This window comes from Rhinoderma darwinii, chromosome 6 (genome assembly GCF_050947455.1).
Source record: "Rhinoderma darwinii isolate aRhiDar2 chromosome 6, aRhiDar2.hap1, whole genome shotgun sequence".
NCBI lineage: Eukaryota > Metazoa > Chordata > Amphibia > Anura > Rhinodermatidae > Rhinoderma > Rhinoderma darwinii.
The window spans coordinates 95,994,490-96,018,350 of record NC_134692.1 but is presented as its reverse complement, the minus strand read 5'-3'; the positions used below and the strand labels follow the sequence as shown (position 1 = coordinate 96,018,350).

The 23,861-nt window shown below is 42.1% G+C and overlaps 1 protein-coding gene across 3 annotated transcripts in view; it reads left to right on the top strand.

Moving 5' to 3' along the window:
- GTF3C1 (general transcription factor IIIC subunit 1) overlaps positions 1 to 23,861 on the top strand; it is a 237,562-nt gene that overhangs the window by 83,320 nt on the left and 130,381 nt on the right. For all 3 annotated transcript variants that reach the window (XM_075830059.1, XM_075830058.1, XM_075830060.1), the window contains exons 11-14: positions 10,910 to 11,049; positions 11,643 to 11,796; positions 13,025 to 13,128; positions 23,446 to 23,612. In XM_075830059.1, coding sequence (XP_075686174.1) covers positions 10,910 to 11,049; positions 11,643 to 11,796; positions 13,025 to 13,128; positions 23,446 to 23,612 — 565 coding nt within the window. The remainder of the gene's footprint in view (positions 1 to 10,909; positions 11,050 to 11,642; positions 11,797 to 13,024; positions 13,129 to 23,445; positions 23,613 to 23,861) is intronic.

The following is a 23,861-nucleotide window of genomic DNA, read 5'->3' as shown; positions in this document are numbered from 1 at the left end:
ATTATTCTAAAGCAGTGATCGCAACGGGTAGCTTCTCCCTGGGTTGAGACATAAGAAGGACCATATCGTCTGCATACAAGCCAATTCTTTCCTCCTTTCCCCCCAGCCCTATCCCTTTGTACTCAGGGTGCTGTCGAATTTGTAGGGCTAGTGGTTCAATAGCGAGGGCAAACAGTAAAGGAGAGAGGGGACAGCCCTGCCTAGTGCCCCTCTGTAAATGAAAATGCGGGGATAACACCCCATTCACCGGAATTTGTGCTCGTGGTTCCTTATATAGAAGAGAGATCCACCTAAGGAATTGAGGCCCAAATCCAAATCTGTCTAGAGTCTCCAACAAGTATGCCCATTCAATAGAATCAAAGGCTTTAGCGGCATCTAACGATGCCATTGCCCAGTCTGCCTTCATAGCTTCTCCTATCTGTGCAAGTATCTGTACCCTACGGATGTTGTCGGATGTAGATTTCCCTGGCATAAAGCCAGTTTGGTCCTCGTGAATTACTTGGGAGATGACTTTATTAAGCCTATTTGCTAAGATTTTGGTAAGTATCTTGTAATCGCTGTTTAATAGAGATATCGGACGATAGGAGCCACAATCCATCGGATCCTTATCGGGTTTTAACAGGACTATTATAGTTGCGTCGTACATACTATCAGGCAGCCGCCCCTTATCTAGTGCATAAGAGAACATAGCGCGTAGGGAAGCTATGAGATGTTCCGAGTATTTGTGATACACCTCTATAGGAATCCCATCTGGGCCCGACGCCTTCCCTTTTGACATGTCCCCCATGGCCTCCCGTATCTCCTCCTCCGTCACATCGGCCTCTAATGCAATTCTGCCTTCTGTGCTCAGTGTAGGGAACGTTATACCATCCATATAGGTTTTAAACTCTGACTCATCGTATCTAGAATGGGAGGTGTATAACTCTTTGTAAAATTGTACAAATGTCTCGGCTATACCTAGGGAGTCCGTCAAGCTCTCCCCCGATCCCCCCTGTATCTTGAGGATGGCTGGACTTTTAGAGTTCTGGTGGATCAAGTGTGCCAGTAGCTTACTAGACTGGTTGCCCAATTCAAAATGCGATTGCCTGTTAAAAAATATTTTCCTGTTTTCCTTTTCCTGTAGCGTCATAAGGTATTTCCGCCCTGTTTGCAGCCAGAGATCCCTGTTCATGTCTGTAGGGTCATCTATGAATTTACCCTCTAAAATTTTGCATTGCTGCTCTAGCTCTAATTCAATCCTGGTAGAATCTTTTTTTATATATGAAATCGTGGACCTAAGACACCCTCTAAGGTAAGCTTTCAAGGTGTCCCATGCAATACTGGAATTCTCAAATGTACTATGGTCCATGTTAAACACCTCCAATTGATCTGGGATTCTATCTTGAGGGCCTATCGGGGTCAGCCAAAAGGGGTGTATTTTCCATGCCCCAGGCCTAGTAGGGCCGGGGAGGCTAAGGCTGGCCACCATAGGGGAATGATCCGACGCCGCTCTGGACCTATAGGAGATAGAGTCAACCATGGGCACAACAAGAGCATTACCCACCATATAATCAATGCGTGATAGGGAGTGCCTGCCTAGTGAGTGACATGAATATACTTTAGCAGTCGGATGTTTATATCGGTAAAGATCCATCCACTCCATCTCATCCAACCATAAGCCCAATACAGACGTGTCGGGTGCCGCCCTATCCCCCTCAGAGGAAGTGTTAAGTCTGTCCAGGTTAGAGTTCACTACCATATTGAAATCTCCCATTCCCAGTACTTTAGCGGTCGGATAAGTTGCGGCAAAGGCAGCAGTCATATGTAAAATTCGCATAGATGCGGGCGGAGGGATGTACATGCCCAGTATTACATAGGGAACATTTTCTATGAGGGCATACACAAACACATATCTGCCTTCACTATCAACTTTGGTATGGATGGCCTCCCACCTCAGGGATTTGTGCACCAGGATTGAAACCCCTCTTGAGTATGAAGTATGACAAGAGTGGCTAGACCACTGAACCCACGGTCGGGTCACTGTTCTCGTTTTGGCGGGTATTAAGTGAGTCTCCTGCAGACACAATATATGAGGGTTAACTCTATGTATGTGGCTATACAGTATAACTCGCTTCTGTGGATTACCCATACCCCTCACGTTCCAGGACATTACAGTTAAAGAAGACATCTATACATTGCGATCTCCATTTGCAGGAGTAAGCCATATTCCCAGATATACAGTAACATTCTCGTCTGTTGCAGAGGGGAGTATAAATAGATCAATACATCTCTTACACGGTTGCATCTGTACCTTAGTAGTATTAAATCTATCCGCATCTGCGGCACATTCCAACTTATAACCAAGATAAACCAGTTGTAAACATTATAACAATACCGACAATGCATGAAGATGCATATTACATTGCCGTTGCATGCCCAGAAACGTGGCATTTAGGTAATCGGGGGTAATCCCCGCGCCAAACAGCAACTGTTCAAGCTTTTTAGCTTTAAGGATACGTGCGGTAGTCTCAGGAGTGTCATCTCACATATTTAGCTGGCGTAGAAAGGCATCTTGGCCAACCGATCTCCATCCGGCCCCATCCGCATCACCGTCAGGATTAGAGATACCGAGAGTCCTTGTGAACTGTCCCACGGTTCCGGTGATACAGATTGGGTCAATAGCTGAGTCGCCGACTGCGTTGATCAATAATATTAATTTCGGCGTGCCGGTCGTTTACTTCTCACCCAGTCGTCAGCTTCTTGCGGGGAGTTGAAAAATATGGATCTTTCCCCATCGATAATACGTAGTCGGGCTGGATATGACATGGAGTAGGGGATGCCCAGATCTCTCAGGCGCCTCTTGACGGCCAAAAATGTCGCCCTCCACTTTTGCAGGTCAGCAGAGAAATCAGGAAATATGGACACCTTTGCCCCATTATAGGTGATCTCCGGTAATATACGTGTCAGGCGTAGAATCATGTCCCGGTCATTGCAGTTGAGAAGGCGTGCCAGCAGCGGTCTAGGGGGTGCTCCTGGGGGTGGTGGTCTCCCCGGCACTCTGTGGGCTCTTTCAACCGCCAAGGCCTGCGAAAATGGCGCATCTGGGAGCAGGTCTTTAAGCCATTGCAATACAAATTCACCTGGATTTTGACCTTCTTTTCGTTCAGGCATGCCAATTATCCTGAGGTTGTTGCGCCTTAGCCTGTTTTCCATGTCGTCTTATTTTTGTCTCCAAAATTCTGCTGCCGATTCCAGATCAGCGATTGCCCCAGGTAAGGATGTCGTTCTATCTTCCAGCCCAGATACCCTTTCTTCTGCATGCGTTATGCGCTCCCTCATGGCTTGCATGTCTTGCCTCATTAGCCCAATGTCAATCTTTACCTCTTCCAGCTTTCCGGTGAGTGAGGTTTTACAGGCCGCAATAGCTGTCAGCAGCTGGGTCGTCATCTCAGGCAGTGTGGGCTCTGGGGCTTCCTCTGTAGCTGTGTCCTGACTTCCTGAGGTTGCTCCTCCACCTCCTCCCTTAGAGCGCTGGTGAAGAGAAGTGCGGCCGCCATCTTGCCCTTCACCTCTTGCAAAGCCTTGCAACTTTTCCGTGGCCGACTGACCTCTGGTTGGACTCATTTTTGCTCCGGTAGACGCCTTCAACCGCCTGGATCGTTTGGAAGGTATGTTTATAGCTTTTAGAAGCTGTAGGATTACTTGCAGGATAACTTTGGCACGTGTTCACGGCGGAGCTCTCAGATCATGCGACCACTCCTGCGGCGCGCTAAGCCACGCCCCCTGAGATTTATTTTTTTCAGTAAATTTAAACACACATTGCACATATTTACAGTTGAATAATATACTTACCCGTGCAATTTTGCTTCTGTTCTCCACTCTGGCTGTTCTTTTCTTCGGATCACATGACTTCTGACGTCACTTTTTCAGGCTCCTCCACTGTCGTGTCGTCTCGCCCCAGAGAGACCTCGGATGGGATATGACACGTCACTGGTGAAGTGTCGTTTCGGCGTGTGCTGGTTGATTACTGCCCGCCCAGCCTATGTAGCTTTTCACTCTGAGCGCGCCTATGCGTGTTCACAGTGAAAAAGGACGGCACCTTTGTAGGACTAGCCCAGTGTACGAGGTACAGTGGCAGCATCGGCACTTTTAGATCATACGCTGCCAAAGCCTACATATAGTAGGCTTTCATAAGGGATTATCCAACAAGCGGCACACGGGCCGCATGCAGCCCTTGAGGCCAGGCGCGTAGCTAGGGGGGCAGGCGGCACAACTAGGTGGTAGGGAAGGGGGGGCGCCGAAGAGCAGCTGATCGCTTCTGACAGGCGCCCCGTATTTCGGACATCTGCAGCAGCTTTAGGAAGAGCCAGGAAATTACGGCGTTCTGACTGGGATCTGTGACGGCCAGGGAGTGGACCAGTCCTGTCACCTTACCTGTCACCTGACAACGTCACTGTCATGAGGTCAGATGACTCAGGTCAGGGGACAGGTCCACTCCCGTGCTGCATCCTTGCAGCTCTGCCTCTACTCTGCTCTGCTGTTACACACGCCGAGAAGCAGAGAGGAAGCTCCACCCACAGCCCGTCCTGACCTGTGATGCTGTCAGCAAGGAGACATGGTGTGTGTGTGTGTGTGTGTGTGTGTGTGTAGTGTGTGTCTTTGTATGTGTATACGTTACAGTGTGTGTCTGTCTGTGTCTCTGCATGTGTTTTGTCTCTTACATCTACTACATTATCTGTTCTCAGAGAGTTATCACTGTTATCTGTGATGATACATAGGACTGCAGGTAACATCTACATTACAGGGGATCATGGGTATGGTGGGTTACAAGACAGGAAACAGACAGTAAGGGATGTAAACAAACAGCAAGGGATGTAAACAAACAGAAAAATCAGCAGTGACGATGGAAATCAAACAGAAACTGGTTAGAAGTTTAATAGGGGGTATTAGGGAAGGCAAACCAAGGCTGTGGGACACTTTTTAGATTTTTTTTTTCTCTTGACAACGCCTTTAAGCTTACTGGTCTATAATGACCTAGAGCCCTTTTTGAAAATAGGCACCACACTTGCCCTGCGCCAGTCCCTTGGCACTATACCAGTCACTAGAGAATCTCTAAATATTATGAAGAGGGGGACAGAAATAACTGAACTAAGCTGTAACCAATCTGGTCCTGGGGCCTTGTGCATTTTTAATTTAGCTTGCACCATATCTACATTCATCCAATTCAGTATATCAACTGATATATTAACAGCACTGGCATCAGCTGCTCTTTCTTCTGTTGTATATACAGAGCTGAAGAACCCATTTAGTAACTCTGCCTTCTCTTGACCCCATGTGACCAACTCTCCATTACCACTATCTAGGGGTCCCACATGTTCAGACCTTGGCTTTTTTGCATTTATATACTTGAATAATTTTTGGGGATTTGTTTTACTATCCTTGGCCACCTGCCTTTCATTTTGTATTTTTGCTGATTTTATTACCTTTTTACAGATTTTATTAAGCTCTTTATATTTTACCAAGGCTACAGCTGTACCCTTAGATTTGTATTTTTCAAATGCCCTTTTTTATGTCATGTATTGCCCTTTATACAGAAGGTGTAAGCCATGTGGGGTTTCATTTTAGTCGTTTATACTTGTTACCTATAGGAATAAATTTTGCACTATAATTACCCAAAGTAGATTTGAAAATCTCCCATTTATCATTTGTACGATTATTTGACATTAGTTCTTCCCAGTCTTTATCCTGAATTGCAGCCCTCATCCTGGGGAAATTGGCCTTCTTAAAATTAAGTGTTTTGCCCTCCCAGCCTGTGTTTGTTTTTTACAGTATATGTAAAATATGACTATGTTATGATCACAGTTACCAAGGTTTTCACGAACTTTGACGTTCCCAACAAGCTCTGCATTATTAGAAATTACCAGATCCAACAGAGCTTTACCTCTAGTCGGGTCTTCCACAAACTGGCCCATAAAATTTTCCTCACAATCTTCACCCTCTAATGTCTCATTCACACTCACCTTCGTATCGCTTCTCACATACAGAAATACACCACCACCTTTCCCATTCGCCCTGTCTTTCCTAAACAGTGTAAAACCCTGTAGATTTACAGCCCAGTCATGTGAAGAGTTGGTCTCCAAGGAGTATAAGTACCCCGACAAGACGTTTTCCCATACCTCCCGGATGGATTTTATGTATTCCTTTCTAAAGGACATCTCTTCAAAATGGTGTAAATCACCAGCGGTGGACCCTCCAGTTTTCCACCTGGCTAAAACAACCACCATACCTATGGCAGATGAAGCATCATTTTGTGACTCGCTGGATCGCCGTATTAATTTTTCAGGTCTTCCTTTTGAGGTTATTGGCTCCGCCTTGCACCCAGTTTTCGCTTTTGCTTGGATCAGCAGAGGTTCCACCTAATGGGCTTGACAACTCCATCACTGCATCCTTTCAGGGACCCCTCAGGAGATATTGTGTATCACTCTCGCCAAACTATCTAATGTGACAACATTTTTGTGCAACTCTCTTGATGTTGGACTACTGGACGCCCGAGCTTCTACTTGCATCATTGCAATCTGCAGTATTTTTGTTCTGTGGACATAAATTATGCGTTTCTCCATGTCCCTCTTTGCTAATCCAACCAGCGCTTCATGAGATTCGCAGTCCCTCCTCACCATTCTCAATTTGTGGCGCTCCCTTTTGGCCTGGCAACAGCTCCACGGGTCTTCAGTAAAATTCTCTGTGGTCTTGGCACTTCTTCGAGCAAGGGGCGTTTCAGTCACTCCCCTTTCCAGCCACTTACCTTTCTGGGCATAACCTTCCACATGCAGTTGGCAACAGGTTTTTTTTTTTGTTTTTTTTCCCAGAAGAGGTTTCCGCTCTACGAATGGCGATCCAGACCTTACGTGAGGGCACCCTCACCTCTCTCCTTCTCGGCATTGGAGTCCTTAAAATTATGGTGGCCTCAATTTGAGGCCATCCCATTTTGTGCAGTTCTTTCTTTCTATAGTCTGTCACACCCTTCACTGGTGGACTGTGTTCCAGCAAAAATCCTCTTTCCAGGAAATTGAGAGCGATCTATCTTTACCTTCTGCATTAGACATCCATTCTGTCCGGCCTTCTGATGTGGGATCAAATGAACGACGTTGAGGCTGTCACTTTATATAAATCATTAGAGCATAGCGTAGTGTTAAAAGCGGAGGCCGCAAGAAATCTAATCTATGCAGACCATCGACTAATTCCTCAATTGAGAATGGGTCGACTTAGGTGAGTGGTCTCTCCTTCAGGAGGTTTTCTACCAGATATTCTCCAGGTGGGGCAGGCCAGATATGGACTTGATGGTGTCCAGGTTCAATGCAAGGTCCTCTGCTTCGTCTCCCAAGCAGGATCTTGAGGCCGACGCAATAGTAGGCCCTATGGGGTCGCTTCAGTCTCATACTTATTCCCTCTACTGCCTCTTTTAAAGCCACCCATGTGGGGGCGCTTGGGTTTACAGAGTGGATTGCGGGTTATCCTCACCATGCTCAAAGCTTAGAAGCCTTCCTTGGCCCTCATTTAACACCACAACTGGAAAAAAATACTTCCTCTGGTGCGAGGATCCTTCCATTTCGCTCTTCTCTGCCCAGATTCCTTCCTCTCTCCCAAGGAAGTCTGGATCTGGGTCTTGCTTTTAGTTCACTTCATTCACACTTCAGTTCACAGCTGTCTGTGCTTTCAGTTCTCTTCAACCGTCCACTATTATCTAAATCTGACATTCAAATTTTTTTGCTCACGCTGCCCTGACTTGATTATATACCTTTTGCAATAATCTACATTTGTGTCTTTACGATAGATCTCTCTGTGCCTTCTCTCCTGAATGGTGGTTTTCCTAGTAGCTGTTACCTTCATCGGGAGGGTTTCCGAACTGGCGGCTGTCTTGCTGTTCTCCGTTCTTGGCTCTTCCTCAGGAGAGGGCAGTGCTCCTTACAGTTCCCTTTTTCTTGCTGAAAGTGGTCCCTTCCTTAAACCGAAATAATGACATTTTACTGATGTCTGTTTGTCCATCTCTTGTTCATCTGAGGAAGCGTTCTCTTTACAACCCCGATGTTGTCCTCTCCTTTCGAGTTTACATTTCCCTCACTGCTACCTTATGAAAATTGGATTCCTTGTTTGTTGTCCTAGAGGGACCACGCAATAGTCTGGCTGCCTCCAAAGCTACTATTGCCTGCAGGATTTGGTTGGCTATTTGTGAACCCTACCATGTCGAGGGTACGAAAACCCCCTTCTAGATTATGGCTCACCCCACTATCGCGGTTGGAAATTTCTGGGCTTTGCACCATCAGTCTTCTGGTTTTCACGTGTACAAAACACTTGTACCGGTGTACAAGTTTCACACTTTTACTTTTGTGGAGGTTTTGCATGGTTGCAAGGTCTTGCAGGCATCTGAAAAGTAGGTGACCACAACCTACCTTCTATTCCTGGTTATGGGAACTGCTTTAGGACGTCCCACGGTCTGTGTTCCTAAATGATACAAACGAGAAAAGTGAGTATTTACCATAAAATTCTTTTCCCATCCAGGGACACAGCTCTAACCCAATTTACTTTTTTTTTCTTTATGGTTGTTGGAAGGATTCTTCTCTCTAGCACTGATTACAGTTACTTACCTTGTGTTTTCCTTTTTCTCCTACTGCTTACGGATTGATAGAAATAGCTCAGTGTCTGTATGTGGAGTATATCCTGTAGCAGGGACTAGCACTTTTTTAATTCTTCGTTTTAAACCTCGTAGTGGCAACAGCATATACGGACAGTCTGTCCCCATCCCCCCCCCCCCCCCAATGAACTGGATGAGAAAAGGATTTTACGGTGAATACTCAAAATAAATAAACAACTAAAAGAACACTCTTTCCACACCAGAATGGTGTAAAAATCTACAGCTAGCTCTTCTTTCCGTGGTTTTTTATTTTTATTTTTTCCACTATCATATGTGGGTGGGGTTTTGAAAATTGTACTGTAAATTGCCACGGATTTTCGGCATGGAACGTGGCCTTATCAGAGCTCTGTCTGAATGACAGGGAATATTCATATAGAGTCTTATCTGTGTACATGGTGTATAGTCTTGCTATCCTGCCTTGTCTAAGCCTCCAGAAGTACTGTAGGCTTTCATTAATTCCCTGCCCCCTAATTGTAATAGGATGACTCTGTTAGTCCTGTCCCAGTCTACACGGCTAAGCTGACAATTGAGCTGCAGAAAAGTGCTATTGATTCTGTCTTTTCCAGTTGTGAGTATAAAAACTTAGAATATTTCACCAAAACAAAAAATGTGTAGACTAAAAATCTTATTGAAGTCATTTTATGATAATGCATTACCTTTAAAAATTTAATATAAAGGTTTTTTCATGTGAATAAAGCCCTTTATTGATATTATCTGTCAATTTCCGTTCTCTTTTTTTTTTTTTTTTTGTTAGTAATTTTTTGAAACTTTGGTTTGTTGAATTTGCTTTGTGGTACAGTGTATACATCAATTAACATTCCAAACCATTCTAACATTTGAAACAGTTTTTCACATGTGTTTGTAACATATAGGTTAAATAAACATTACTAGAAACAAAATTAGGACGAGGATTTGTCAGGTATGAGAAAGTAGTATTGTGATTAGCACACAACTCACATCCCAAATCTACCAGAATTCATCCCCTATGTATTCTTCCTAAATTAGAGGAGGTTCCAGCTCAGAGACCACGGGATAGAGAAGGATCAGCGGAGACTCGCATCACGCATTCCAGACTTTGAAGAATTTTTGGGGGCAGCCATTATTCTTGTATACCACCTTTTCAACTGGAATAGTAGTATTAATTAATTTTCTCCACTGAGTGACAGATGGAGGCCTATCCTCCACCCATCTAAATGCTATCGCCTTCCTGGCACAAGACCGTGTCTCCCTTAGGAAAATGTGTGTGTGTGTGGTATGGCCATGCTGATTCATCTAGAATAGCTAGCAGGCAAACCTCTGGGGTACCCGGTACTAGTATCTTGAGTTTAGTAGCATGCATACCACCTCACTCCACAACTAACCAATATATGGACATCACCAGGCTATATGCCAGAGGTCAGCATGAGGTCTGGCGCAATGGTGGCATCTATTATGTGGAATCCGTCCCATTTTTGCACACGTATCAGGAATAGTTAACACTGGTGCAAGAAATACAATTGCGTCATGCGATTGTTCACCACTGGGGAAACATTCAGTGGAAATTCTAAAGCTTCTTTCCAGCCTTCTATAGACAGGCCTGGAATTTGCAATCTCAATTTACTCTCTACTGCTAATTGTGTGGATTTGAGTTTAGTTCCTAGGAGGTGGGCATATAGGGCTGAAATAAGCCCCTGCCGCCCCTGAGAAGTCAGAATCCCTATCAGAGCATACTCTGAAATAGGGCATGCAGTGTTTAGAAACTGGCTCTGGAGCGCATAGCTCAGTTGTAAATTTTTATAGAACGAGTTGCAAGGTAGGTTAAAAGGCTTCCTGTAATTGTGCAAAGGAATGAAGTGCATCTTCAGCATAGATATCATCACCCAACACCAAGACCTTATTTGAGATCCAAAAGGTAACTGCCTCCATCTCGTGGAGGTGGGGAAACAGCAGGTTATGCCATAAGGGGTCCAAAGAAGGGAGCGCGTAATACTGTGCTACACTACACTTTGAACGGCACACCACACCTGGATCGCCAATTTATGCAGTAAAAGTATACAGCGTTGAAAAAGGCTTCGCTACTCCAATACCGGCCACATTGTAATGTTCCCCTGCTGAATGGCTAGATAATTTTCTACACTAGTCGGGGTAAGGGGCTGTGTCCATGTGTTAAGGAACAACTTTTCTCTTTTATTTATTTATTTTTTTTTAAATTTTATTTACTCTTTACACAAATTAACTAATGTACTTCATATCTAAATATAGGATAAGGAAGGACAAAAAGGTAAAAAATCCCGTAAGCCTGGAACATTGGAGAGATCTCGTGAAACCTATCGTCTCTTGAAGAGAAGAAACCTAATAGTGGAAACGGTGAAGAATCTGCGATTAGTCGAGAGCTTGTTCACGTAAAATACAGTTTTATTGTTCTCTTTGTTTCTGGAATTATACAGTAGATACTTTTATTCTGTAGTTTTAAAATGATGTAAGTACTGTGAAGATGAAAAATGTATGAACTAGGGTCTGTTTACATCAGCGTTGCATTTCCTTTGAGTGGTTCCATCTGAGGTTCCTGTCAAGTTAACCCCTCAACGGAAAGGAAAATGGAAACCTTAGCTTCCAACGGAACCCCTCAAAGGAAGGGCAACGCTGATGTGAACAGGCCCTTCAATGAGAATCTTACCCATATCTGCAAACTGCTACTCTTATAGCAACTTGAAGAAGAACCAAACGAAAAAGTTTTATCTTTTGGTATGAGTGCAACCATTTTGGGACAAGACCAGCTCCTATAAAGCCATAAAACCCTATAGTGATCTAAGTTTGGTTTAGTTGAACTGCGGGAGGTCAGTGTGAAGCGGGCTTAATCTGACAAGGTTGTTCCAAATACGAATAGAACCTTGGTATTTATAGTTCTTAAATTTGGCGCAAAAGTTAGATTGATGCATGTTTAGGTTAAGTCCTGGTACCTGACAAGCTTTTACATTGTTTTTCATGTCTGTAGCCTTCAGAAAATTATTGTGGAGCAGGAGAAACAGGAAGGAGTTTCTACAAAATGTTGCAAAAAATCAATCCGGAGATTGGTCCAGAGGCTTTCTCAAGAAGGACTTGTTAGGCTGTACCATACTGTGGTAGTACAAGATGGAATCAGCAAAAAGGTAATTTCCATTGCAGTCTGTTTTATGTGTGCATGTAGCTTAATGACATGATCTTAAAGAGGCTCTGTCACCAGATTTTGCAACCCCTATCTGCTATTGCAGCAGATAGGCGCTGCAATGTAGATTACAGTAACGTTTTTATTTTTAAAAAACGAGCATTTTTGGCCAAGTTATGACCATTTTTGTAATTATGCAAATGAGGCTTGCAAAAGTCCAAGTGGGTGTGTTTAAAAGTAAAAGTCCAAGTGGGTGTGTATTATGTGCGTACATCGGGGCGTTTTTAATACTTTTACTAGCTGGGCGCTGTGAAGAGAAGTAACATCCTCTTCTCTTCAGAACGCCCAGCTTCTGACAGTGCAGATCTGTGACGTCACTCACAGGTCCTGCATCGTGTCAGACACATCGGCAGCAGAGGCTACAGTTGATTCTGCAGCAGCATCAGCGTTTGCAGGTAAGATCGACTTACCTGCAAACACTGATGCTGCTGCAGAATCAACTGTAGCCTCTGGTGCCGATGTGGCCGTCACGATGCAGGACCTGTGAGTGACGTCACAGATCTGCACTGTCACAAGCTGGGCGTTCTGAAGAGAAGAGGATGTTACTTCTCATCAGAGCGCCCAGCTAGTGAAAGTATTAAAAACGCCCCGATGTACGCACATAATACACACCCACTTGGACTTTAACTTTTAAACACACCCACTTGGACTTTTGCAAGCCTCATTTGCATAACTACAAAAATGGTCATAACTTGGCCAAAAATGCTCGTTTTTTTAAAATAAAAACGTTACTGTAATCTACATTGCAGCGCCTATCTGCTGCAATAGCAGATAGGGGTTGCAAAATCTGGTGACAGAGCCTCTTTAAATGACAGTTATTATGTTAGTTTAGTTTTATTTACAAGCTAATAAAACAGAGATATAGACCCATATAATATAAATGTTGGTTCTTGCCGGGAAAGTTTCTATAATTTCCCCTGCAATGGCTCAAGTCCACCACGCCAAGAGATGCTATTTGTTAGCAGCTCTCCGGTCTGACTGAAAGGGTGGTTCTGAGCGCATATCCCCCCCCTCTAATAATAATAATTAATTGGGTTTTCTCACAAAGACAACCTGTTAATATGCCCTAATTTGAACAAGTCTACCTATAAATGTCAAGTTCTTAGTAGATCACTTGATTTGGAAAAATGTTAATGGGAAAGAAGTAAAAGTTTCTTCAAATTATTTGACAGGTTGAGTTTGTGGTGCATCCATCAATTAATCCAAATGATCCTTTAGTGAAGAGTGCCGTTGAGCAAATTCGATTTCGCATTTCCAATTCTACTTCAGGAAATCGGTAAGTGAAAGTTTTACTTCTGGAAAGGTTGGTAAATTTGTCTATTAACCCCTAGGCGTACCACGACGCAACTGTACGTCCAGGTGGCCAGTGTCTTAGCGCAAGAGGACGTACAGTTACTGTGCAGTTCCCGGTGCACACTGTCGGCGACAGTGTGCACCGAGAGCCAGCTGTCCCCGACAGCTAACACTCCACTGTTGCCGATCAGCTGCTCGTTTTCGCTGATTTCGGAAATTAACCCCTTAAATGCGGAGATCGGTGACAGTGTCAATGACCGTGTGCATCGGGAACTGGGAGGTCAGCTGTCCCCAAAGAGCTGACATTATACTGTTGCCGATCAGCGACTCATCGCCGCTGATTTAGGCAATTAACCTGTTAAATGCGGGGCTCGATTGCGATCGCCTCATTTAGGGGGTTTGTAGCACATCAGTAGCCCCCATGCAATTGTGGGGGCTGCTGATGCTTGTGATGGCACCCGGAGGCCAGACAACGGACTCCGGGTCTGCTATGTATGGAAGCCTATGAGGACCAGCCTCTGGCTGGTCCTCGTAGACTTACTGTCAGAGTGACTGTGACGTCACACTGACAGTTGGAATACGTTACAATACCTAGGTAGTGTAATGTATTCTAGCAGCGATCAGAGCTGCAGGTCAAAAAAGAAATTGAAAAAAGTAAAAAAAAAAGTTAATAAAAATAAAAATAAAAGATTTTGTTTTCCAATAATAAGTCTCTTATTATAGGAAAAAAATGAAAACGTTAAACAACTACACATATTTGGTATCACCGCGTTCGTAACGACCCAATCTATAAAACTATAATGTTATTTCTCCCACATGGCAAACGCCGCAAATAAACCAAACTAAAAACAATGCCAGAATCACTATTTTTTGGTCACCACTCCTCCCAAAATATAGAATAAAAAGTGATCAAAAAGTCGCATGTACCCCAAAATAGTACCAATAAAAACAACAGCTCGTCCCGCAAAAAGCAAGCCCTTACACCGCTTTTTTGACTGAAAAATAAAAAATTATGGCTCTCAGAATATGGATATGGTGAAGCAGAAAATAAATTATTTTTATAAACTAGTGATTTTATTGTGGAAACGCTGCAAAACATAAAAAAACGATATAGATATGGTATCGCCGTAATCGTATCGACCCGCAGAATAAAGTAAAACTAATTTTTTAGCGCATAATGAACGCCGTAAGAAATAAGGAATAGAAAACGCCAAAATTCCTGTTTTTTGGTCACCAAAACTCTAAATAAAATGTTATAAAAAGTGATAAAAAAAACTACAGCTCGTCCCGCCAAAAATAAGCCCTCACACCGCTCAATCGACCAATAAATAAAAAAGTTATGGCTTTCAGAATGTGTTGATACAGAACAATTTTTTTTTTTTTAACAACTAGTTTTTCTGTGTAGAAGTCGTAAAATATTTTAAAAAAAATATATACATTTGGTATCACCGTAATCGTACTGACCCGCAGAATAAAGTTATGTTGTCATTTTTACCGCACGGTGAAAGCGGTAAAAACGAAACCCAAAAAGCCAAGGAAAAATCAGTTTTTTCCAAAGAATTTTATTTTCGGTTTCCCAGTACATTATATGGTACTTTAAATGGTGTCAATAGAAACTACAACCCTTCCCGCAAAAAATAAGCCCTATTGATGGAAAAAAAAAAAAAGTTATGGCGTTTGGAAGGCGGGGAGTGAAAAACTAAAATGAAAAAGCAAAAAAGGATCAGTCCTGCAAAGGTTAATTAATTTCTATTAAAAAAAACAATTACCACGTGTGGGGTATTGTCATACTCGGGATAAATTGCGTTACAAATTTAGGGTGACTTTTTCTCCTTTATCCCTTGTGAAAATGAAAAAATTCAACATTTTAGTGGACAAAAATGTTGATATTCATTTTCACGGCCTAATTCCACTAAATTCTACAAAAAACCTGTGTGGTATAAATGCTCACTATACCCATTGAAAAATTCCTTGAGGGGTGTAGTTTCCCAAATGGGGTCACTTTTGGGGGGTTTCCCCTGTTTTGGTCCCTCCAGGGTGTTGCAAACACGACATGGCACTGAAAACCAATCCAGCAAAATCTGCGCTCCAAAATCCAAATGGCGCTCCCTCCCTTCTGAGCCCTGCTGTGGGTCCAAATAGCAGTTTATTACCACATATGGGGTATTTCCGTAATCGGGAAAAGATGCTTTACAAATGTTGGGGTGCATTTTCTTCTTCCTTGTAAATATTACAAATTTCTATGTTTTTTCAGAAAAAATTTAGATTTTCATTTTCACAGACTAACTCCAATAAATATAGCAAAATATTATTTCACTGCACAATCACACTGTGCTGTGGATCATGCTGGGCTGGAACAATGAGAAGTGTATGAAGCGGATTGGTCACTGATTGGTCAGCCTCATACACTTCTCTGTACAACACCCAGTTGGTAAAAAGTAAAAACACGCCCAGTTGTCCATTGAGAAACTCATTAGCATAAATCTAAACTAGCTCATAACTTGCTCAAAAATGATCGTTTTTCAAAATAAAAACCACTGCTGTTATCTACATTACAGCGCCGATCACATTATGTAGGAGATAGAGCACTTATAATCTGGTGACAGAGCCTCTTTAAATGGCACTGTTCTGGTCATAGGTAAATCCAGTAGTTGGTCATTCCGTACGGAGAGCAAACTACTGGATTTACCTACGACCAGAACGGTACAGAGCCTGATGAAGGTCATTTAAGGACCGAAACGTCACACTAAGTCTCTGGCATCTACAACTGCTTGAAATAAAACCAAGAGTTCTACATAAAACTTCAATTAGTGTGCCGTATACTTATTTTCACTACGATTGGGTTGGGACCCTATTAGTGCACCTACATTGTCTACTGTGTTCTGAACCACTACGTACTGTTGCAGTTAGTCAAGAAAGATCGCTTCCCCCCTTAATCATGTAAATAATTGAAAACAAAATATAAATTTTAGAAAAGTTTCAAATTAATTGTCAATCAAAAGTTTGTTTGTGTAAAAGTGATATATTCCTTATTTAGCAAGCAATATGATGTTCAAACTAACTACTATTAATGTTAAAGGGCTAAACAGTCCTATAAAAAGATCTTTCTTTTGGAAAGCAGTTACTACTTTAAAGTGCGACATAGTATGCGCACAAGAAACCCATTTGAATAAGGAAGATACTGTCAGACTAAAACACCATAATTAGGCCAAGTTTACACGAGCGTGTGCGTTTTGCGCATGCAAAAAACGCTGCGTTTTCCCTGCGCAAAAGCCACTTAGCAGCTCCGTGTGTCATCCCCGTATGATGCGCGGTTGCGTGATTTTCGCGCAGCCACCATCATTATGACACTCCGTTTGGATGTTTGTAAACAGAAAAGCACGTGGTGCTTTTCTGTTTAGATTCATAGTTTGACAGCTGTTGCGTGAATCACGCCCGTCCCACGGAAGTGCTTCCGTGTGGCATGCGTGATTTTCACGCACCCATTGACTTCAATGGGTGCGTGATGCGCGAACAACGCACAAATATAGGACATGTCGTGAGTTTTTCACAACGGACTCGCGTTGCGCAAAAATCACGGACTGTCTGCACGGCCCCATATACTAACATAGATCCGTAAGACACGCGTGAAAATCGCGCGCATTGCACGGATGTATTACACGTTCGTCTAATCAAGCCCTTACCCTCATATTTTCTCCGCACCAGCCCTTAAAAAGAAAAATTGTATATCTATTGCAATAAAAGACACCCTAGCATTTCATCTAATAGATTATAAGATTGATGAACATTTAAGATTTATTATATTGGTGTGCATGAACAACAATCTCCCATATACACTGGTATCCGTATACGCTCCCAATGTGCACCAGTAGTCTTTCATAAAAGATACTATAAGTTTAGTTAATAACATTAAACAAGGTTATTTACTTATATGCGGAGGTTTTAATATGGTATCCTCTCCTTCAACTCAAACCACAGATAATAGCTTTTCCCAATTATTACTTTCAGAAGAACTATATGACTCATGGAGAGTGTTACATGCATCAGAAAAGGTCTATACCTTTTTATTCCAATCCCCATAGAACGTATTCTAGAATAGACCTCATATTAGTAGATAAATGGCTGCTACAAAAGGTTACATCTTCCACTATAGGAATAATCACATTGTCTGGCCATGCCCCAGTTTCTGTTTCAATAGCAAACCATAACAACCCAAGTCCTTCTTCCTTATGGAGATTCAATAATTATTTGATAGCTAACCCCCAATATAAACAAAAATTAGAAATAATATAAAAGTTTTTTCAAACTAATTTTACACCAGAAGTATCTCTTTTAACCATATGGTGCACACATAAAGCATATTTAAGAGGTTGCCTTATTAAACTTGCATCAATGGAAAAAAAATATCTAGATTGCTCAAAACGCAAGAACTCACATCCAAAATAACCTCAGTTGAAATTAAACCTAAAAATGACCACTCTCTCATCACACGCAATCAACTTAAAGATCTACGCTACCAACTATACCAACTTCATCGAATAGTACAAATTTGAACATAACATGAGGAAATCAAAGGCAAAATTTGACTAACAGGGCTAACACTCTCTTAGCCAACAAAATAGAAGCTAGAGCATCTAGGCAAAAAATTCCTTTTATTTATGATCAAAATAATAATAAAATATTAAACCCCAAGGATATTGCAAACCGTTTTCTAAGTACTGTGGCACACTGTAGAATAAAAAAACAAAACTACACTGGTACTCCTCAGCCCACCCCTGAATTAAAGACTTCCTGTCCCATGTAATACTTCCTACCATTTCAAAAGAAAAATAAGACCGTCTCAATGCTTCGATAACTGTGATACTAGAAGTAGTAAGGTCTCTTAAAAACAACAAATCACCTGGACCGGTATTTATTATTAAATACTTGGTCTTCTCGCAACGTAAATAATACAGTCACATCCCTATACACAAATCCATCAGCCCAAATTTAGACCTCAGGTTTTCTTTCCAATAAATTCACGATCACTAATGGTACCCGACAGGGATGACCCTTGTCTCCCATAATTTTTGCTTTATTCATAGAGCCACTAGCAGAGTATATACGCACTTCCTCGCAAATATCAGGAATAGACATAGGTCAATCTAATCATAAAATTACACTATTCGCAGATGGTTATTTTAATACTTACCAATCCTAATATATCCCGCCCTGCAGTAATGCATATTATTAACACATTCTGCAATATCTCATATTATAGATTGAACGATGCCAAATACCAAGTGTTAATCATGGGAATAAACACTAGTTCACTTGACCCCTTAAGGTCTAGATATTTATTTCAAGGGATGTAACCTCTTTGACATACTTAGGTATTAATCTTACCTTTCCATCTAACAACATCTTGTCAATTAATTATACAATTTTACTTAAAAAAATAAAAATGGATCTTCGACGATATAATCACCATGAAATATCATGGCTTGGCAGGATTGCTACTATTAAGATGTTAATAATTCCTCAAATATTATACTTATTTCGTAATATGTCAATTCATATTCCTATGAAAATGTTGAAGGAACTACATTCAGTGTTATTTATGTTCATATATTTGGAAAAACAAAAAACCACGAGTACAAGCAGAAATATTATTCAACCCCCGTACGCTCAGGTGGACTAGTTTGTCCTTCAATAGTCCAATACTATAGAACCTGTATTTTGGATTAATGATATAGACAAACACTGGGTAAATAGTTGTCAATGTTTAGCCACTTCTGGTAGTTTGATTGCATTTATATATATATATATATATATATATATATATATATATATATATATACACCACACTATTTAAAATGAGTGACATTAAGTTACCCGACACAATTAAAGCTATTTTAGAAATTTGAAGCTGATAGTTTCCAACAAACATTTAAAGAGAACCTTTCCCATATATGCGCAGCATGAAATAGGCAGGGCTTCACAAACACTGCCTCACTTGAAAAAAAAAATATTTCTAACTTCCACCGTTATTTACATATCGATGCCATTGTTTTATGGCGTCCGATATTTAAATAAGCTCCTGAACTTTCAATGGGGCGTTTCTATCTAAATGGCAAGGGTGTGTGATCTCTTTGCTCTGACACTGTCCAATCAGCTACGGACAGTGTCTGGGCGGCTTGTGCTGTGTTCCCTCACGCGACAAAACACTAACAGTCAGTGTGTGTTCTCGTGAGAGGGAACATAGCGCAAACCGCCCTGACACTGTGCGTAGCTGATTGGACAGTGTCAGAGCGAAGAGATCACGCCCCCTTGCCATTTAGTTAGATAAAGGCCCCGTTGACAGTTCAGGGGCTTCTTTACATATCGGGCGCCAAATGTAACGACACCGATCTATAAAGAACGGAGGAAGATAGGAAAAAAATGTAAAGAGGCTCTGTCACCAGATTTTGCAACCCCTATCTGCTATTGCAGCAAATCGGCGCTGCAATGTAGATAAGAGTAAAGTTTTTATGTTTTAAAAACGAGCATTTTTGGCCAAGTTATGACCATTTTTGTATTTATGCAAATGAGGCTTTCTAAAGTACAACTGGGCGTGTTTAAAGTAAAAGTACAACTGGGCGTGTATTATGTGTGTTACGTCTGGGCATTTTTACTTCTTTTACTAGCTGGGCGTTGTGAATAGAAGTATCATCCACTTCTCTTCACAACGCCCAGCTTCTGGCAGTGCAGACACACAGCGTGTTCTCGAGAGATCACGCTGTGTCGTCACTCACTTCCTGCCCCAGGTCCTGCATCGTGTCGGACGAGCGAGGACACATCGGCACCAGAGGCTACAGTTGATTCTGCAGCAGCATCGGCGTTTGCAGGTAAGTAGCTACATCGACTTACCTGCAAACGCCGATGCTGCTGCAGAATCAACTGTAGCCTCTGGTGCCGATGTGGCCGACACGATGCAGGAAGTGAGTGACGACACAGCGTGATCTCTCGAGAACACGCTGTGTGTCTGCACTGCCAGAAGCTGGGTGTTCTGAAGAGAAGTGGATGATACTTCTCGGCAGAACGCCCAGCTAGTAAAAGAAGTAAAAATGCCCAGACGTAACACACATAATACACGCCCAGTTGTACTTTTACTGTAAACACGCCCAGTTGTACTTTTGCAAGCCTCATTTGCATAAATACAAAAATGGTCATAACTTGGCCAAAAATGCTCGTTTTTTAAAAATAAAAACGTTACTGTTATCTACATTGCAGCGCCGATCTGCTGCAATAGCAGATAGGGGTTGCAAAATCTGGTGACAGAGCCTCTTTAAAGTGAGACAGTATTTGTACAGCCCTGCCTATTACATGCTGCGCTCAGCTGCACATGTATGGGCAGGTGAAAGGTTCTCTTTAATAAATATTACATGGTCTATTCCCATAAGAGTGCTAGAAATAGGTATTCAAAACATTAAGCTATCCTCATGGATTACAAATGGAGTAACTACTCTGAGTGATTTATTTGATGAATTGGGCCAAATTTAATTTGAGGTATTAAAACATAAATATAGTATTCCAGATAGGGATATATATAAATATTATAAGATTACATCGGCTATTTCCAAATGTAAATTCCCTGTTCTCTCCAACAATTCCAAGCTGCTCAAACTACTCACTAACCCAAGCAAAGGTATTAGAGGTCTCTCCGAAAGTTGTCTGAGACTCCCGGATTCATGTAACAATGATAACTATTCTTACATGCAAAAATGGGACTCTAACCTGGGATAACCTCCACTCAATGGAAAACATCATATACAATGGTTCCAAAAATGTGAAATTCTGTTAATCGTTTTGAAAATGCTGTGAAATTAATATACAGATGGTATTTGACAACGTACAGACTTTCATTAATCTATCAAGATTATTCTGATAGATGCTGGAGATGTCAAAAAGCAAACATGCTACACGTATGCTTTTATTAAGCAAAGCGCTCGTACTACAGTCCCCAGCACGGCTCAGTGCCTGAAGAAGGTCATTAAGACCGAAACGTTGTACTCTGCCACTGGCATCTAAGAATAATAATAAATAATCTTTACTCCAATTGGTGTGCTGGATACTTTTTTCTTATTCACTCATCGTGGAGGGCAGTTTGGGCTCTTTTGTCTAGAATATGTCACTTTAAAGTTGAATTGACACCCTCTCAAGCTATACTATCTCTAGATTTAGATACCTTTCCCCAAGCCCACCTAACAGTAATAATTCACACCCAGATAGCCACGAGAAGATTACAGCATCTAGTTTTCATAAACTACCCCAATTTCTCAATAGATGGGACAGTTGGTTGGAAGCGCCTTATAGTAAAATTAATATCCTTAATTTTTGACACATCTGATTTATAAGAATAAAATATAAGCTATAAAAATGTAATCCGTTTAAGCTATTCTAAGACTATAGGGTAAATTGTACCTTACTGCTCATGTTGCTGTATTTACTTCCTTTGTTATTTTTATTGCTTTATTTACTTTGTGTTTCTTTTATTTCGTACATCTGGAGATATAGGTCAGAATGAATACTGTACTTCAATACATGGTGGAATTTGGTTAACCACCATTGCTTGTATATTCTCCATGTACTTTAAACAAGAAAAAGTTAATGTTTAAAAAGTTATATATTCCCTTATAAAGCATACTGTTAGATTCCATCTGGATTTTTTGTGTGCGTAGTAGCAAATAAAGACACACTAGCTTTTATACCCAGCGTTGCTCGGGAGGTTGACTTACGGTATGGATAGAGTAAAAGCTCACTATTTTAAATACCTCCCAATATGAATTTAATTTCTAGAGAGTGTAAATAATGTTATTGGAAGCATAAAAAACATGAAATGAAGCAATATATTCATTACAGATTTAGGCCTCATTCACAGGAACGTAAAAACGCCCGTAATTACGGGCCCATAGACTTCTATTAGCCACGGGTACCTTCCCGTTTGCTTACGGGAAGGTGCCCGGGCCATTGAAAAATATAGAACATGTCCTATTTCAGGCCGTAATTACGGCACGGGCAGGCCCATATAAGGCTTCATGCCCACTTCAGTCTTTTTCTTCAGGGTGCTAGCCGTTTTTCAGACGGCTAGCACCCTGACTCATTCATTTCAATGGGGCCATGCACACTTCAGTTTTTGTGATGGTCCCGTTGCTCCGTTCCGACAAAAGTAGAGCATGTCCTACTTTGGTCTGAGATTCCATGACCGTGAGGCCCATGCAAGTCAATGGGGCCATCAAAAAAACTGAAGGCACACGGAAGGCATCCGTGTGTGACGGAGCCGTTGCCTAGCAACGGGCGGGCAGAGGTACCCATACAGACAGATACTGCACTAATCGGCAGCCCCTTCTCTCTGTCAGCACTGATAGAGAGAAAAGGCTGCTGATCAGTGCTGGAACGCAGCGATAAAAAGAAAAATAAGTTCATACGTACCCCGGCCGTTGTCTTGGTGACGTGTCCCTCTTCTGACATCCAGTCGGACCTCCCTGGATGACGCGGCAGTCCATTTGACCACTGCAGCCTGTGATTGGCTGCAGCATTCACATGGTCTGAAACGTCATCTCAGGAGGCCGGACTTGTGGAAGATGCACGCAAGCAGGGAGTTCTGGGTAAGTAGTAACTTTTTTTTTTTTTTTAATTCATCATCTATATTGTGAGCGCTGCACATGGTATTCCCTGTCCAGCGGTAGTCTCTGTCCAGGGTGCTGAAGAGTTAAGGGGCTGCACTGATCGGCAGTAACTCTTTCAGCACCCTGGACAGTGAGTAGCGCTGGACAAGGAATAGCATGTGCAGCACTCACAATATCGTGCACATAGTGTGACTGGGTTTCAGTTTCCTCCTGTGAAAACGGTGATGGAAGTGGTCTATGGGGCTCCCGTAATTACGGGTGGCTACGTGTGTGCACCTGGCATTACGGGAGCGTTGCTAGGCGTCGTCAGGGAATAGACATTGTCCAGGGTGCTGAAAGAGTTAACTGATCGGCAGTAACTCTTTCAGCACCCGGGACAGTGACTACCGCTGGAGTTAAAAGTATTAAAAGCTAACTTACCCAGAACTCCTGCTTCCTCCAGTCCGGCCTCCCGGGATGACGTTTCATCCCATGTGACCACTACAGCCAATCACAGGCTGCACTGGTTACATGGACTGCTTTTAAACCAATGAAAAATTGGGCTTCAAACAAACTTTCCAAAATATATATTAGATTCAATCTTGCTATTTACATGTTATGTGTCTGTACTATTGTATAATCTGTCTACACTCATTTTGTGGGACATTATACAGGACACGCTCACCCCACGGACAATTGGTACATGGCAGAGCAGAGACAGATGAGCAATCTAAGGAAAAGGAAAAACATGGTGCAGCGCAAAATGACAATCCAAGCCATCCACTGAAACAAACTGATCCTATGGAGCTGACGCAGTTAAAAAAATATCATCCTGTCATAGGTATGCTTTTGAAGTATTTTTCAATTGTTTTTGTTTGTGAGGCCCCATACACACGTCTGTAGATTTTATACATCCAAATACTGTCCGTAGTCCTTTATAGTCATCCGCATAAACGGAACTGTGTCTGTAAATACGGTACGTAGTGCATCCGTAATGTATCCATATTTGCGGATCCACAAAAAGGAGGTAACCACAAATGATATGCAACATCTGCAAATCTGGCGTCGCCTAGCAACTCTTCCGTAAATA